The sequence below is a fragment of the Solanum tuberosum genome, unplaced genomic scaffold (genome assembly GCF_000226075.1).
Source record: "Solanum tuberosum cultivar DM 1-3 516 R44 unplaced genomic scaffold, SolTub_3.0 scf00678, whole genome shotgun sequence".
Lineage (NCBI taxonomy): Eukaryota > Viridiplantae > Streptophyta > Magnoliopsida > Solanales > Solanaceae > Solanum > Solanum tuberosum.
The window spans coordinates 103125-118060 of NW_006239614.1; the positions used below are offsets into that span (position 1 = coordinate 103125).

A 14936-nucleotide genomic window follows, 5' to 3' on the forward strand; every position below is an offset into this window, starting at 1 on the left:
TTTAGAAGACATTTTTTTTTTTGAGATTGAAATGAACAAATATAGAAGACTTTATGTTGTAGGTGCTATCAACTATGTTTGAACCTCCTTAAATAGAGATTGGAGGATTTTTCAGAATAAGAAAATAAAAATATATAGTGTAATAATTTTTTCGATTTTTATGATATGTCAAATCAATATAATTGTATGACAAATACTGCAAAAGCTTCATAAATAAAAACGTGAAAAATATTCCTCTTTGTAAAACAAAAATTTTTCTTTCACTTTATAAAAGTGTAAGAAAAAGTTCCACTTTACAAAGTGTAAGAAAAATTTACACTTTATAAAGTGTAAGAAATAGTTACATTTTATAAAATGTAGGAAATAGTTCCGTTATATATTAAAATATACACGTTATGAGACTAATGGAAAACGTTTAGAATATTAGATAAAGTGGAATTTTTTCTTCCACTAAGCCTATTTTAGTTACTTACTAAAGTAATGGCTTATTTTGGTCACTTTTATGTTTTTGTGGCTTATTTAGGTTCCCAACTTGAATTGGATAGAGCTTAATAATTAGAATAAAAAGGAAACAGAATTACATAATTTAGCTTTAAAAAAGCATTATAGCTAGGACACAGTAGTCTTCCAAGTATAGTCTTCCGTTGAAGGGGGTTGAGATGAATTCGGTCCCTTTTACCCACTTAACTCTGTGATTCCTAATTGTGGTAAAATGATAAATATTTATCCATTTTTAACATATATAGGTTTTAGAATTCAATCTCGAGTATGAAAGTTGCCTTGAGTAGAGACTGCCTTATGGCCACAATGGGACTTTCAATGTATATATACTTTAATCGAATTCTAACACAAATATCGAATTGAAAGTGAGAACGAAACAGTAAAACAATTCAATATAATTATTAGTCAATGAAATATAGTATATCCTAGTTGCCTAAAAGGGTGAATCGTAATTGTCAGTCACAAGCACTGAGGTGTCTTCATCATTGGATCCTATAGAAAAAGAGTCGGATTTTATGTGTAAAATAGGAATGAAATAGAAGGTCACAATGTATTAAAATATTTTCCAAGAAAATAAGATGTTATGGGACAAACAGAATTTCATAGCTAAACAATAAAAATGTTATGGAAATTAATCGTGTATTTAGCTATATGTTAACAATTGATTATAATAATATTTAATCAACTAGGAGCTTTTTAGCTACAAATTAGTTGGGGATTATCGATAAATTTCGTAGCCGTTGAAGTGTGTGACCATCTCATTTAAAAGTTTAAGTTGTTAGAGAGATCACAATTTTATTATTTAATTGTATCCTCAACACACCCCCTCGGGTGTTGACGTGATTTTTTTCATGGATCAAACAAGTGGAAATTCTTTTTTATATGAATTACGGTGAGATTCGATCTCAAAACCTCTACCTACTCTAATATCAGTGTGTAACCGTATCACACACTTCGCTAATTCCATAACTTTTTAGTAGTGAAAATAAACCTCATTACCCACCTTCGACCTGAGATCGGTTTTTAGTGGAAAATCTCAAAAGTTTAATTCATTGACAACGTAATGTATTGATGATAAGAGTTTGATTTCTGACCTTATAAATAAAAGATTAGAAGGTGACGTTGCACACTAGTTATACAAATCATGTCATTAAAAATATGGAAAACACGACGAGACGACTCTCTAAAAAAGAGTAGATGGGGTAATGTGAAGAAGCCAACCAAGCAGCTTTAAAGTTTTTGATTGCTTCGAAATGCCTTTGAACAATGTTCCTTTTTTTTTCTTTCTTTACTATATATGTATAATAATTATATTTATTGATATTAGATTGCCCATCTCGTACGTTTTCTCTGTTCATTTATTCATTTATAATTATATATCTATCAATATTCTATTGTATGGAGAATCATGTTGTAATGTTTTAATTTTATTTTAATTTTTTGCCTTTTTAACAAGGGCAAACCACATAAATCTCGCTAGTTTAGGTCTTAATTATTAAGATTCTCAATAGTTTCAAATATTACTTTCTGTACCATATTTTATAATTAGGATACATGAGTCTGAATCCATGAGATATATGCAGTATCTGTCGAATTTTAAAATTGAGATACAAAATTTATTTATTTAAATTAATTGGTTGGAACTGATTTCCTTAATTAGAGGAGTAATTGAGAATTTTCAAAATACATAGATAATTAATTTCAGTTTATTATTCTTTGAAATAGTAAATTAAGACCACCATAGTGCCTCAAAAAGTCCCTCCAATGAAGGGCATGCTTTCTGGTAGTGTTCAAGCTTGTTCCATATCTAACTGGATCCATCACATTTTCTGAACAATATCTCATTTTCCCTTCTAATGGAAGATTGAAAAACTCTTCTATGATTTTAAGCATTTCATCCATGATAGAGGTCTTTATACCATGATTAGTCACCTGTAGAATTTGCAACTAATAAATATTTATCTTTTAAAAAGATTTGATTAAATAAATATAAATACGTAACATCCCAACGTAAAGATTTTGCAGTTTGCACTATATCATTTCATATACGTGTTTGGACTTTGGACCAGAGGCGTATTCAGGATTTCGTAAGGATGGGTGCATTATTACGAAAAGATGCATCTAAGATATAAATTTGATCGGTTTAACCTTTACGTTCTTAACACTAACTGTTAAACTTTAAAAAGTATAGGTCCAACATATATAATACTACTAGTTTTAAATTTTAATATACACATTTGATTTAATAATATAAAAATTATACCAAGCTAATTTTATTTAGGAATTTTCAATGTTACACATTTGAAAATTTTGAAAGATAAAAGCAAAAATATAAAAGAAAAATTGATTGAAACGCCAAAAGTGCTACCGATAACCACTTGGAGGGGTGTTAATAACAAAAATAAGATAGATATTAAGATTTAAAATTTCTATATTTGCTTAAAGAGGTGCACCCAATCTTCATCGTATTATTATTATGTTACTTTTAACGTGGGTTCACACCTCTATATTTAAATATTTTTTTTAAAAAATATAACACTACTGTATATAATCTAGAGAGGGGAGCATGGGTTCATGTGAACCCACGGAACCCCTCTAGATACGCCTCTACTTTGGACCCCAGATTCATTTTTTTTTAATCATAGTATTAAAGTCAAGTCCATCCTAATTGCTCTATGTTATATTGTCCATACTTCAGATGTACAGTTCTGAGATACATGGATGTTTATTCTCCCACATTGGTTGTGGATGATTGTTCGGTCTCCCTATATGAGCTTAGACTATCCTCCACTCAAAATTAATCCACAAGTAAATTTAGCTTAAAATTGAAAATATAAAAGAGAGAGAGAGTTGGTAAAGTTAAGTTACCCTAAAGAATCCCCATTGAGCACATGCAGAACTAATGGCATGTATAGTTGATAGTCTTTGCTCATCAGGTCCATTGAGGCCACTCATATCTATATCTGGAATCGAACCATCAATGGCCAATGATGGCCTCTCACCTTCTGGAATTGGCAAAACAAACTGGGAAGGCAACATTTTCATGTCCTTTGAATTGTCAACTAAGTACTTTACACCTTTTTTGTAATCAATTTCAATAGTAATATTATTATTAGTCAAAATGCTAGTGGAGATTGAGGGAGAAGGAGAAGAAGTAATTAGAGCCATTAACTTGGCTGTTGGATGAGATGGGGCTTTATTTTTTTGTGTTTTTGATGAAGTTTTTCTTTGCCACGCGTTGTTGGTCTTCAGAGCAATAGGCCTTGTGGCATTGTACATGCAGATTAAGCCAAAAATTTGGAACCTAGCTAACGGAAGTAACGATGCTCTTTCACTACTTTTTCTTTTTCTCACTCACTATCTATATTGGAATCCGATTATTTTAAATTTGTGCCGCGTAGAGTCCAATTCGAAGGGAAGTTATCCTATCAAGAATATTTTCATACCCAAGGTTCGAACTCGAAACTTCAAATTTAGAGAAAAACAGTTTCATCTACTACAACATTGATACCGTACCGTAGGTAATTGCTAGTGTTGCAATGCCATTCTCCACAAGTAGGTAAGTGAGTTCTCCCTAGAAATTTCGAAAAGATATCACAACATAACATAATCAAAGCCAAGAACAATAAATACGTCTCAAATCAACAGATGCATGGTATGTCAAGTCACAAGTGTATCAATCCTGTGAAAGAAAGAGGTTGATGCACCCAGCTATCCGAAGAAGAGCTTTCTTTGTCCCATCTTTCCTTACTGACTTTCCTAGTTTAGATAGCGTATTGAGAATCATGTCAAAATACACCAAGACCTGGGCCCAGGTTCTCTTTCTTCAAGAAAGAGTAGCTTTAAACAACTCGGTTCCAAACACACCAAACAAGCAAGCGACTCCCCTTCCTTAGCATACCCGCCCATTAAGGCATTCTTCCTTCTTGCATATGTGTTATAGCTCATAGCTCTAATCCCCAATTTCTTGGTGAAAAGAGTTGTCACCTTTAAATCATCGAAAAAAGAAAAGAAGGAACCGCTATAATGACCGCGGGTAAAACTATCGTACATTTTGCAATCCTTCTTTTGAGCCTGACCTTTATCGTTCGTAGAAATTATTTTCGTTTGAATAAAATATGGCTTTCGACTTGTCTTTATCATATATATATATTCGATTTTCCATCTCGTTATTTGGGTGTTGTTTACGCACCAATTTTCTATCTCACTTTGGTGTTTATTTACTGGAAGTTTTTTCTTTTTTTGTTGTTTCAAGTGTTGGTTCGGGAGGAGGGCAGTCACTTTCTCTTCCGGGCCCTTCCAACCCATCAAACTCCTCCTCGGAAGATTCGTTCGCACTCCAGATCATGTAAACACCTGATGAAGATAAAAATTTATCGAAGATGAGGGTGCCGTCATGTGATGATCAACATAGTCACTGGGTCCATAGATAAGATCTTGTCAGGATAATATATATACTCTATGGTTTACTTGTCTTTGGAATTTCCGTCCTCTTTCCAATTTCCATTTTCGTCATCTAATTTCCTACTACATCATCTTCCTTTGGTTATTCAAGTGATACAAAGCATCTTCTACTAGTACAATTATTAGTAGCATAACTTTTGTCCATCAAATTACCTTAGATATATGAAAAGAAATTAGGAATAATTGGTACAACCCACAACACTACATTATATCTACGTATCTAAGTTTTTATGTTTTCAATCGCATAGTTTACCCAAGTGTTTAAAAACTTAGTATACAACATTATATATACATTCGATATATAACATTATACAAAACTCTGATTTTATTTTTACAACAATGTTGACAAACTCTATATACAATATTATTCAAATTATAAGATGCATGTGTTTATATACCCATAGGTATTATTATACAATATATTTTACACTATTATACAAAAACTGCTTCGTCTTATTCCTTAGATCCAAGCACCAAATCCATTCAAAACACCTAAATTTCACATTCAGGCTCCTCAATGCATACCTAATCTTTTGCAGCATTATTTACTCGAAACGAGCTTATTTGTTAAAATGTGGTTTTCAAACGAGCTGATTATGAAGTTTTGGCGACTTGTTCGTGTTATCATCCTTAAATCAATGGGTTGACCATGCTTTTCAGCTTCAAACAACATTTTCCAACAAATTATGTTTAACAAATTCGAACTCCTCATACCAAAGCGCGCAGCTTGCAACTATATATATTTTTTTCTTCAGATTTGTTCTTCAACTGAAATCACAGAGAAACACATATGGAAAATTCCCGATCAAAGGAATGACCAGATTTCTTTTTTGAATGAATAGGTAATATCATTTTGACGTATACGTCAATACTTATAATTGTATAGACCGCCTAAATAAAAATATACAATAGTAATGCAATAGACTTTATATATATCCTAATAAATGTATATAAACACAGTAACTTTTCTGTATACACACCGAAGTTACTCGAAAATTTCGCAATGAGCCACTAAAATAAATTTAATTACACTCCATAGCTATAGTTTGTTAATTACGATTCGTGGCTACATGTTAGAGAAAGGAGAGAGGCGAGCGAGGCATGTATATCTGTTAGATAATTGTATAAATGTAACTGGTATACATATGTATATGTAAATCCGGTGAGCGTTATTGGGAGAGGGAGGAGAGATGTGAGCGATAGAGGGCAGAGAGTGGAGAGAGACTAATTGTATTTGTATATTTTATTTTTTTGGGTTGCCCACCCGATAGATAATTGTATAAATGTAACTGGTATACATATGTATATGTAAATCCGGTGAGCGTTATTGGGAGAGGGAGGAGAGATGTGAGCGATAGAGGGCAGAGAGTGGAGAGAGACTAATTGTATTTGTATATTTTATTTTTTTGGGTTGCCCACCCGATTTCTGGAGCCGCATTGAAGCCCCGACTACATCTGGATCGCGCTCCGCAGGGCCCATTTGGGGGGTGACACTCCCAACAAGATTTTCCTCAATATCCAGAGCTCGAACCTGAGACCTCTAGTTAAGGGTGAAGCAGTCCCACCATAGCACCACAACCCATATTGGTGTATTTTTATATTTGTCATATAATTGTATATGTATAAAAGATGAGAAAATCAACACATTGTGATGTTAAACAATCAAACTCCTCCATTGATGAACTTTGAGTTCATATGAGAAAGGAGGAAGAAGAAGATTCTGGAAAAGCTACATGTAAATCTGTTTCATTGAAAATGAATTAAGAGAGTAACTATTACATCTGAATCTATATATAGATATACAAATTAAAGACTAACTAACGAAATGAAAACATACTCTGACTTCATGTAACTAATTGTAACAGTACTATAACAAACTTGTAGTAACTAACTCTAACAGTACTATAACAAACTTGTATCTAACTAACTTTGTGAATAGTGAACAGTAATAACTAACTTATATTCTCATCACCCCCCTCAAGTTGGAAGTAAGTAAGTTTACAGACAACGTGTGCAATAGTGTATTATGCTTAACTCCAGTCAAAGCCTTTGTAAAGATGTCTGCTAATTGTGAATCAGTAGAAATGTGATGAAGTGTAATCAGGCCTTGTTGAAGTTTATCCCTAACAAAGTGGCAATCGATTTCTATGTGTTTTGTCCTTTTATGGAAGACTGGATTTTTGACAATGTGTACTGCAGCTTGACTGTCACAAAAGACCTGAATTGGTAAGGAGCAATTCATAGATAACTCATTCAGTAACCTTTCAAACCATACCAGCTCACATACTACTTGTCTCACGGCCCTGTATTCTGCTTCTGCAGAGGATAAAGAAACTGTAGCTTGTTTCTTAGACTTTCAACTGATAAGGCTATCACTCATAAGCACTAGATAACCACTGACTGACTTCCTTGAATCAGGACAGGCAGCCCAGTTTGAGTCACACTAGGCATTTACAGTAAGGTCAGGCTTGTTCGAGATGAAAATTCCCATTGTAGGATCTTGTTTCAAGTATCTCAGAACATGATAACCAGCCTTCAAGTATGGTTCCCTAGGAGTTTGCATGAATTGACTGAGATGTTGCACACTATAAGCTATATCATCCTAGTATTTGTAAGAAAATTGAGTTTCCCTATCAACTTTATGTAATGGGTAGGATCAGATAATAGTTCCCCATTTGTTGCCTTCAATTTCTCAATATAATCAAGTGTCACGACCCGAGAGCACCCTTTAGTCGTAACCGGCGTACTCGACCTCTTGGAGGTCTAATACAAGCCTCTTAGCATTCATTCATCGCATAGATACTAAAAACCATAAGTAATTAAAAACTTTCTTCACACACGAAGATACTTTCATTAAATAACAAGCGGAAGACATTCTAGACTTTATACATGATGTCTCAAAACCATCTAATACTTGAATACAACAATGGGACTAAGCCCATACAAGACTTAAAAAAGATACTAGAAATACATCAAAAGGAAAATGTGGGGTATTGTCCTCGAATCTATGAGGACTCACCAAGTCTTCATCGTCAACACTTAGAAGCCTATCAAGTAACCATGACATATCACCATCTCCCAATCCCTACACTTTAGTCAAAAAGGGAAAGAAAGGGGTTAGCACAATTAAGTACTAAGTATGGAGACCATGCAAAAACATGCTTCAACAGACATTTACAAGAAATATATGCTTTCATATCATTTTGATAAAACCTTCACTTCACAAGTATAAGAGACATAATACAAGTTAACATTCACATATAAGGCCATAGCCAACCATACATATACTCAACATATATCCATATACAACCCATGCTTAACTTTAAAAGAACACATGTCATTTCATTACCGTAGGACCTCTACCTAATATAACCTTAAGACACACTTGAGTGAGACAAGAAGTGACCGCCCATACAACCTCTTCAAGCACACTTAAGTGCTTTTGATTTTATTATGTTTGAGACTATGGGCTTGTATTAATTTTTTTTTCTTTCTCAACGTATGAATTGGGTCATTCTGAGTCCTCGTGGACTCCTTTTCCTTGCATTTCGAAATGGGCCACGGAGGCCCAAGTTCATTCTCCTTCTCGAGTCAACCCTCAATCACCAACATTGGAGCAAACGAACAGGGTCAATTGGAAGCGAAAGAGGATGTATACATGTTTTATACATTATGATACAACAGAAAGAGGGTCCAAAAAAAGTGCCCTAAATTTTCAGCTTTGTATTTTGTTACTTTGGGCCTAAGCCCTTGTCACTTTCATTATTATTTTGCTAGAATTTAGGACAGGTGGAGGAATATTGGGCCTAAGGCCCAAAACAAAATATCTTATATATATTAGACTAGGACAGGTGCAGCTGATTTAAATGGGCCAAAGGCCCAAAACGAGATTAGGTCCAAGTACTGGCCCAGGCGAACAGATCCAGACTTGGGCCCAAATTCTCTTTCCCTATCTATTTAACTGCTATTATGTGCTTATTTGTTAAAAAATAATATTAAGGTCTCGAAACTTCAAATCTCCAAAAGACATCCATTTTGAATTAATCGCTTAACTAAATTATTTCTCTTTCACTCTGCTTAAAAAATAAATAAATAATAAATAAATAAGTTTATGAAATACTTCACTTAGATAATATTTCATTATTTTTTTATTAAAATGGTCTCAACTATAAAGTAGTTCACTTTTACAATTCAAGATGAGTGAAAATATTTTAGCCAAATAATTAATTATCGGATAACCGCATATTAGCGGGCATTTCGGGTGCTTTCAAACCCTTCCCAAAATGCTAATAAGAACCCCGAACCCCTTTTAAGTTTTCATTAGATTTTCTGTTTCAGTCTTTTGAAAACAACAGTTTTAGTGGCGACTCTTAAATCAGTCCAAATAATATTTTTAAATAAAACACTGCTTCAACTACAGAACGGTGGGGGAATTTAAAATTTCAGTGGACAAAAATGGTAGGCGAGATAGCACATACTTACACATATCTTCAAAGCTGAAATACAGGGTTCCTAAGTACTACCAAGCTCCTCAGAAGCCAAATCCAAAATGGGCAGTACACCTACAGGAAGAGACGAATCAACAGAGAAATGAAAAGAAGGTAATAATAAAAAATGGTAAAGGACAAACCTTTGTCAACTGATATTGGCAACAAAGTAGAAGACCAATGATGGAGAATTAATTACCCATAGGAGAAGGAAGCAAAGTTAATTGTTGGTGGGCACAAGGCGGAACATTTTCAGTAGAGGGAGCTGAAGATTCAATTTGGAAATCATACTTCTTAGGGTCTTTTCTATTTTTGTTTATATCTTGGGTGGTCACTTTTGGGCCAACCATGTGTATTGGGTTTTATTTTGAACCTTTTGAGTCCAATGGCGTGAATTAATAATGGACCTCGAGTCCAAATCAGTTAAAAAAAAATAAAAAAAAATTGATTTTTTATTAATTAAATTTACCAATGAACATGAATTAATGATTTAGTTGTTATATGTTGGTCAAATTCACACTTTCAAAATCAATACTAACTCACAAGGGTAAATATAGAAAGAAAATCTTCATTCATGCATTGATTTTCTGAAATGACAAATATTAAGCACCATCTATTTTTAGTAAAGACGGTATATAAATAATATTAGCATACTTATCTTATCATAACTTGAATTCAAGACAAACGACACCATGCAAGCACACATCACACTTTAGTTAACTTGCTTATTAGAAACATGATCATGTACGAGGATTGACGTAACTTCAAATTTAGTTGTTCATTATCTCATCCAAGGCACTTTTCCCTCTCTTAATAGTGCTTTGTTGGGCTCTAATATAGTTCTTGTAAACAATGGGCCGATACTTGCTTTCACTCTTTTCTTTGATAAGTGGGCTTGCAGGCTGAACTATTGCGTCCATTTCTGGGCCATGACCCACTGCTATGGAGATCCGAACCGCCTCCGCATTTACTATTGCTCGATGCTCTACGCTCTTGTACTTTCCATTACTCAATACCTGAGAATATGATTCACTCAGTTAGTCTAAATTTGAGAGGATCAATAACGTATTGATTTATTATATTAATTCAATCTATTTTTACCGACTCAATTCAATTTATAGAAAGTTGGGCTGATTTATGCTAGCTATATGACCTAACTGACCCATAGAAACATTGTCAAAATATATGATATATATACTATGTATAGGCAAAAGAAAGAAGAAAAAAGACCAGTTCTTAATTAAATAAATTATAAGAAAAAAGTAAAGAAATTGGAACTTAGTAAAAGTGGATAGGTTGAGTTACAATAACTCATTTAGCCATTTTGACTCGGCTCATCTAGTTCAACTAACCTTTTGATATTTACCAAAATGACTTTTGAGATGAGTGATGTTGAACTTTTGACCCTACTTGTCAGTCAGACAAGCGGGGTCAAGAGCTCAAAATCATTCATTTCTAAGTTCATTGGGTGTAATTTCTCGTATTTTAAACTGTCCTAGCCAATCCTTTTATTTGAAAGTATCGTAATTATTTGACACTCACGATCAAAGTATCTAAGTTAAATTGAAAGCAAAAATAATGACACTAACCTCCAAAAAATCTCCTAGATTGACAACAAAAGTGCCAGGTATACTGGGGACAGAGTACCATGTTTGATTGCGTTTAATTTGCAAGCCAGGAATGCCATTGTCCATCACAATAGTGAGACCACCATGATCTGAATGTGGAGCAAGTCCCAATGTCTTGTTTGGCTCAGGACATGCTGGATAATAATTTGAAATTATCAATTGAGTTCCTTCATCTCCAAGTGAACTCTCTATGTAATCTGGATCAAGCCCTAATCCTTCTGATATTGCACCAAATATAATTACCGCAAGTTGCCAAACTTCCTTTAAGTACTCTTTTGCAACGTCCCTTTACACATACACATGTACAAATTGATTAGAACCTTTACGATAAGTGGAGTTGCTCAGGTGGTAATTACTAATCTCCACCTTCGACAATGAGGCAAAAGGAATTAAAAAAAGGCCTACCACTATGATCTCTTCGAATGTGAAGTGGGGCATTTTGAAATAATGTATACATAGTAACTATTATGGAATTAATGCATTCACAAGGATATTATCCGATGTTTAGTTTTTCAATATTATCTCTTAGTTTATCAAGAAGTATTTTAAAAGTTTGTAATATATGTATCTAGTAAATTATGATACATATATCTAGTTATTTGTGTAAGATCTTTGATTGATATTTTGAATAGTATAAATAAAGATGTAGTTAATGATTGTAATAATCTCAAGTAGCCTAATACAACTTGAGCATTCTCTGAATAAAAATATTCTCCTATATTTCCTACAAAATTGATATTAAAGCCAGATTTTCGTTGGAATAGGTGAAGTGGGACATTTTGAAATAAAGTATACCTATATATAAAGATTTTAATAGTGAAACATATATAAAATTCAAAAAATTGTAATCAAGGAACACATCCCATCAATTATAGAAGGATGTGACAAAATAAAAGTAACTTTCAACTTGTGTTGGCAAGGAGTACAATGAGTTGAATAAACCTATAAAATTCATTATTTATTTGATATTTTTTGAAAAATAATAATCATATATGTATGTATGTGTAAATATATGTACCATATAAAATCGTTTTGGCTCGTTTTATTTTTGCTTGAACTAGATGATTAAAAATTATCATGTTCTGCTCTCTCAGGAGATAGATCTACAAGAATTCACCTATCTTAATAATAAAATAACCCGACTTGAATAATCGTGTCTAAGAGCTAAATTAGCTAAAGATATGAGTTATAATTATTATGGAGATCGGAGAGCCTACTTGGCCCAATGATCTTTTCTAGTATATTTTTGTTCAAATAACACATATTCCACTAGTTTAGATTGTAATTATATCCTGACACATTAGTTTATCAAATTAACATATGTAGCACTTTTTATTCGCTTGATTCATGTATCTGACGACTTATATACATGTATCTCAGATACATGCGAGTTAAATTATGAATAATTTGTTTTAGATATATTATATTCAAGCGTAATTGGATACGATGATAATTACCTGTAGGTAGCAGGATTATCTGGCCAAAGGTAATAGGTATGTGGAATTAGACCACCATAGTGCCTGAGAAAGTCCCTCCAATGAAGATTATGCTTTCTGGTAGTGGTCAGACTTGTTCCATATCTAACTGGATCCATCACATCATCTGAACCATATCTCATTTTCTCTTCTAATGGAAGATTGAAAAAATCTTCCATAACTTTAAGCATTCCATCCATGAGGGAGACTTTTATACCATGATTAGTTACCTGTGGATATTCTAACTCTTTATTGTCAAAAGTGATTTGAACACAAAATCTTTATTTTTTTAAAAAAATAAAATATTAAAAGGCATACGAAAAGTATATGGTCAAGACAAATTTGATTTGACTCTCACAATTTAAATGGAACACATAAATTAAAACAAAAAAGTAGTAAGTACACATTTATTACTTTCATGCACAATAAATCAAAATATATATTTATGGCCGTAAGAAAGTAACTTGTAAACAAAAGTCTATGGTTCGGATGTGAGGGTTAAAAGTACTTAATTTACTTTGTGATCCGATCCCACTCTCGACCCAAGATCTGATTTTCGAATCGAGATCTGACTGCTGAATCAGATTCGACCTCAACTCTCAACCTAAAACTCGACTCCAACTCCAACACCCAACTCAGAACCCCACCTTGACACTTGACTAGTGATCCAACCCCGACATCCGATTTGGGATCCGACCTTGAATCCTGACCCGAAATCTGATACTCCAAGGAAAAATTACGTGGAGAAGCAAACATATACTAGTTAATTAGTTAATACAATAACACTTTAATTAAATTACCATTCACCATTGACTTAAAATCATAATTACGTGGTTCACGTCCACAATTTGAGTAATTCGGCTCATAATCGTAAAAGTCCAGAATTTGTATAATTCTGTTCCTAATTATATAAATCTAAAATTTCCCTAATTGTATAAATTTAGAATTTTTCTAATTGTATTGTTTACCCTAAGCTTGTATCTTGTTGATACATTTGATTTGTATAAGTTCTGAAAATATTCTATATGCATAAATACAAAATTTGTATATACACACTATTTGTATATTGAAAAGCAAATTTTTTAAATGAAAATACTCATAGCAAACGAAACTATAGTTATAGAGTGTAATTAGACAAACTGTAACTAAAGAGACTTATTAAGTTTAATCTCTTTGCCAATTATCAGATTTCCTCATACTCAAACTGGGATCCGAACCTTATCCAACTAGGTACTCGAAAGTTGGGTCTCAAGTCGAGATCATGAGTCAGATTCCTAATCGAGAATCAGGAATCGGATCCCGAATTAGTAGTGGAAATCGGTGAGTTAGGGTGGAAAGTTGAGGTGTGGTTGAAAAAGAGTTTTGAAAAATGTTTAGCATTTTTCATATATTGGAGAAAAATAAGTTGGTTTGTAAAACATTTTTCAAAATATTTAAGCTAACTAAACATGAAAAAATTGAAAAATATTTTCAGAAATTGTTTTTCTTTATGCCAAACACACAACTCATTAAATAACTTTTGAGCAATAAACAAAGTTGAGTGACCATTAATTAATTTTATCTAATGAGGACAAGTACACTTAACTTAAAACTAAAAATATAATGCAAGAAAGAGTTGGGAAAGTTAAAGTTACCCTAAAGAATCCCCATAGAGCACATGCAGAACTAATGGCATGTATAGTTGATAGTCTTTGTTCAACAGGTCCATTGAGGCCACTCAAATCTATAACTGGAATCGAACCATCAATGGCCAATGATGGCCTTTCACCTTCTGGAATTGGCAAAACAAACTCCAAAGGCAGCATTTTCATGTTCTTTGAATTGTCAACTAGGTACTTTACACCTTTTTTGTAATCAATATTACTATTATTTAGAGCCATTACTGGGCTGTTGGAAGAGATGGGGGCTATTTTTCTGTGTGTTTTTGACCAAGTTGCAATAGGCATTAATGTGGCATTGTACATGCTCATCAGAATACCTTGGTTGCAGTGGATGAGTTGAAGTGTATTTGCCATTGGAGCAGTTTTCAAAGAATAGACCTAGTTTCTGTTTAATACTTGGAGTATTATATTACCACTATTATACACAAGTATCTGTATGGAGGAATGAATGATCAAGGGCAAACATGCTTTTTGCATCTTTCGATATACCCCTTATAATTGATATACCTCTCGTTATAAAAGTGACTCATATATATCTTTACCGTTATACAAATGACTCATATATATATATACCCTAACCATTACAAAAGGAGCTCACATATATCCTTCATCTAACGGAAGTGAAAAAATTAGTTTTAAATTTATCTCTTTTACTTTAATTTTTTTAAAAAAAATCATATAGGGGTATATATATGATCCTTCTAGCAAAGTTCAAGGTAT

The 14936-nt window shown here is 33.1% G+C and overlaps 2 protein-coding genes and 1 long non-coding RNA gene across 4 annotated transcripts; all 3 read right to left on the reverse strand.

Moving 5' to 3' along the window:
* Positions 1–2202: 2202 nt before the first annotated feature.
* On the reverse strand, positions 2203–3669 carry LOC107058911 (feruloyl CoA ortho-hydroxylase 1-like). Its single transcript, XM_015305151.1, has 2 exons — positions 3370–3669; positions 2203–2433 (listed from the first exon to the last, which is right to left on the reverse strand). The coding sequence occupies exons 1-2, from the start codon at positions 3667–3669 to the stop codon at positions 2203–2205; spliced, it is 531 nt and encodes a 176-aa protein (XP_015160637.1).
* A 4099-nt stretch (positions 3670–7768) lies between these two features.
* On the reverse strand, positions 7769–9760 carry LOC107058915 (uncharacterized). 2 transcript variants are annotated; one of them, XR_001472401.1, is made up of 3 exons: positions 9596–9760; positions 9448–9527; positions 7769–8055 (listed from the first exon to the last, which is right to left on the reverse strand). It is a non-coding gene; the product is annotated as an uncharacterized lncRNA (long non-coding RNA). The 2 variants fall into 2 exon arrangements; XR_001472400.1 differs by having other exon boundaries at positions 9444–9527.
* A 362-nt stretch (positions 9761–10122) lies between these two features.
* LOC102586931 (flavonol synthase/flavanone 3-hydroxylase-like) lies at positions 10123–14644 on the reverse strand. The gene is made up of 4 exons (XM_015305155.1): positions 14190–14644; positions 12538–12785; positions 11042–11366; positions 10123–10468 (listed from the first exon to the last, which is right to left on the reverse strand). Exons 1-4 carry the CDS (start codon positions 14568–14570, stop codon positions 10223–10225), a joined length of 1200 nt encoding a protein of 399 aa, XP_015160641.1. The 5' UTR covers positions 14571–14644; the 3' UTR covers positions 10123–10222.
* Positions 14645–14936: the final 292 nt, after the last annotated feature.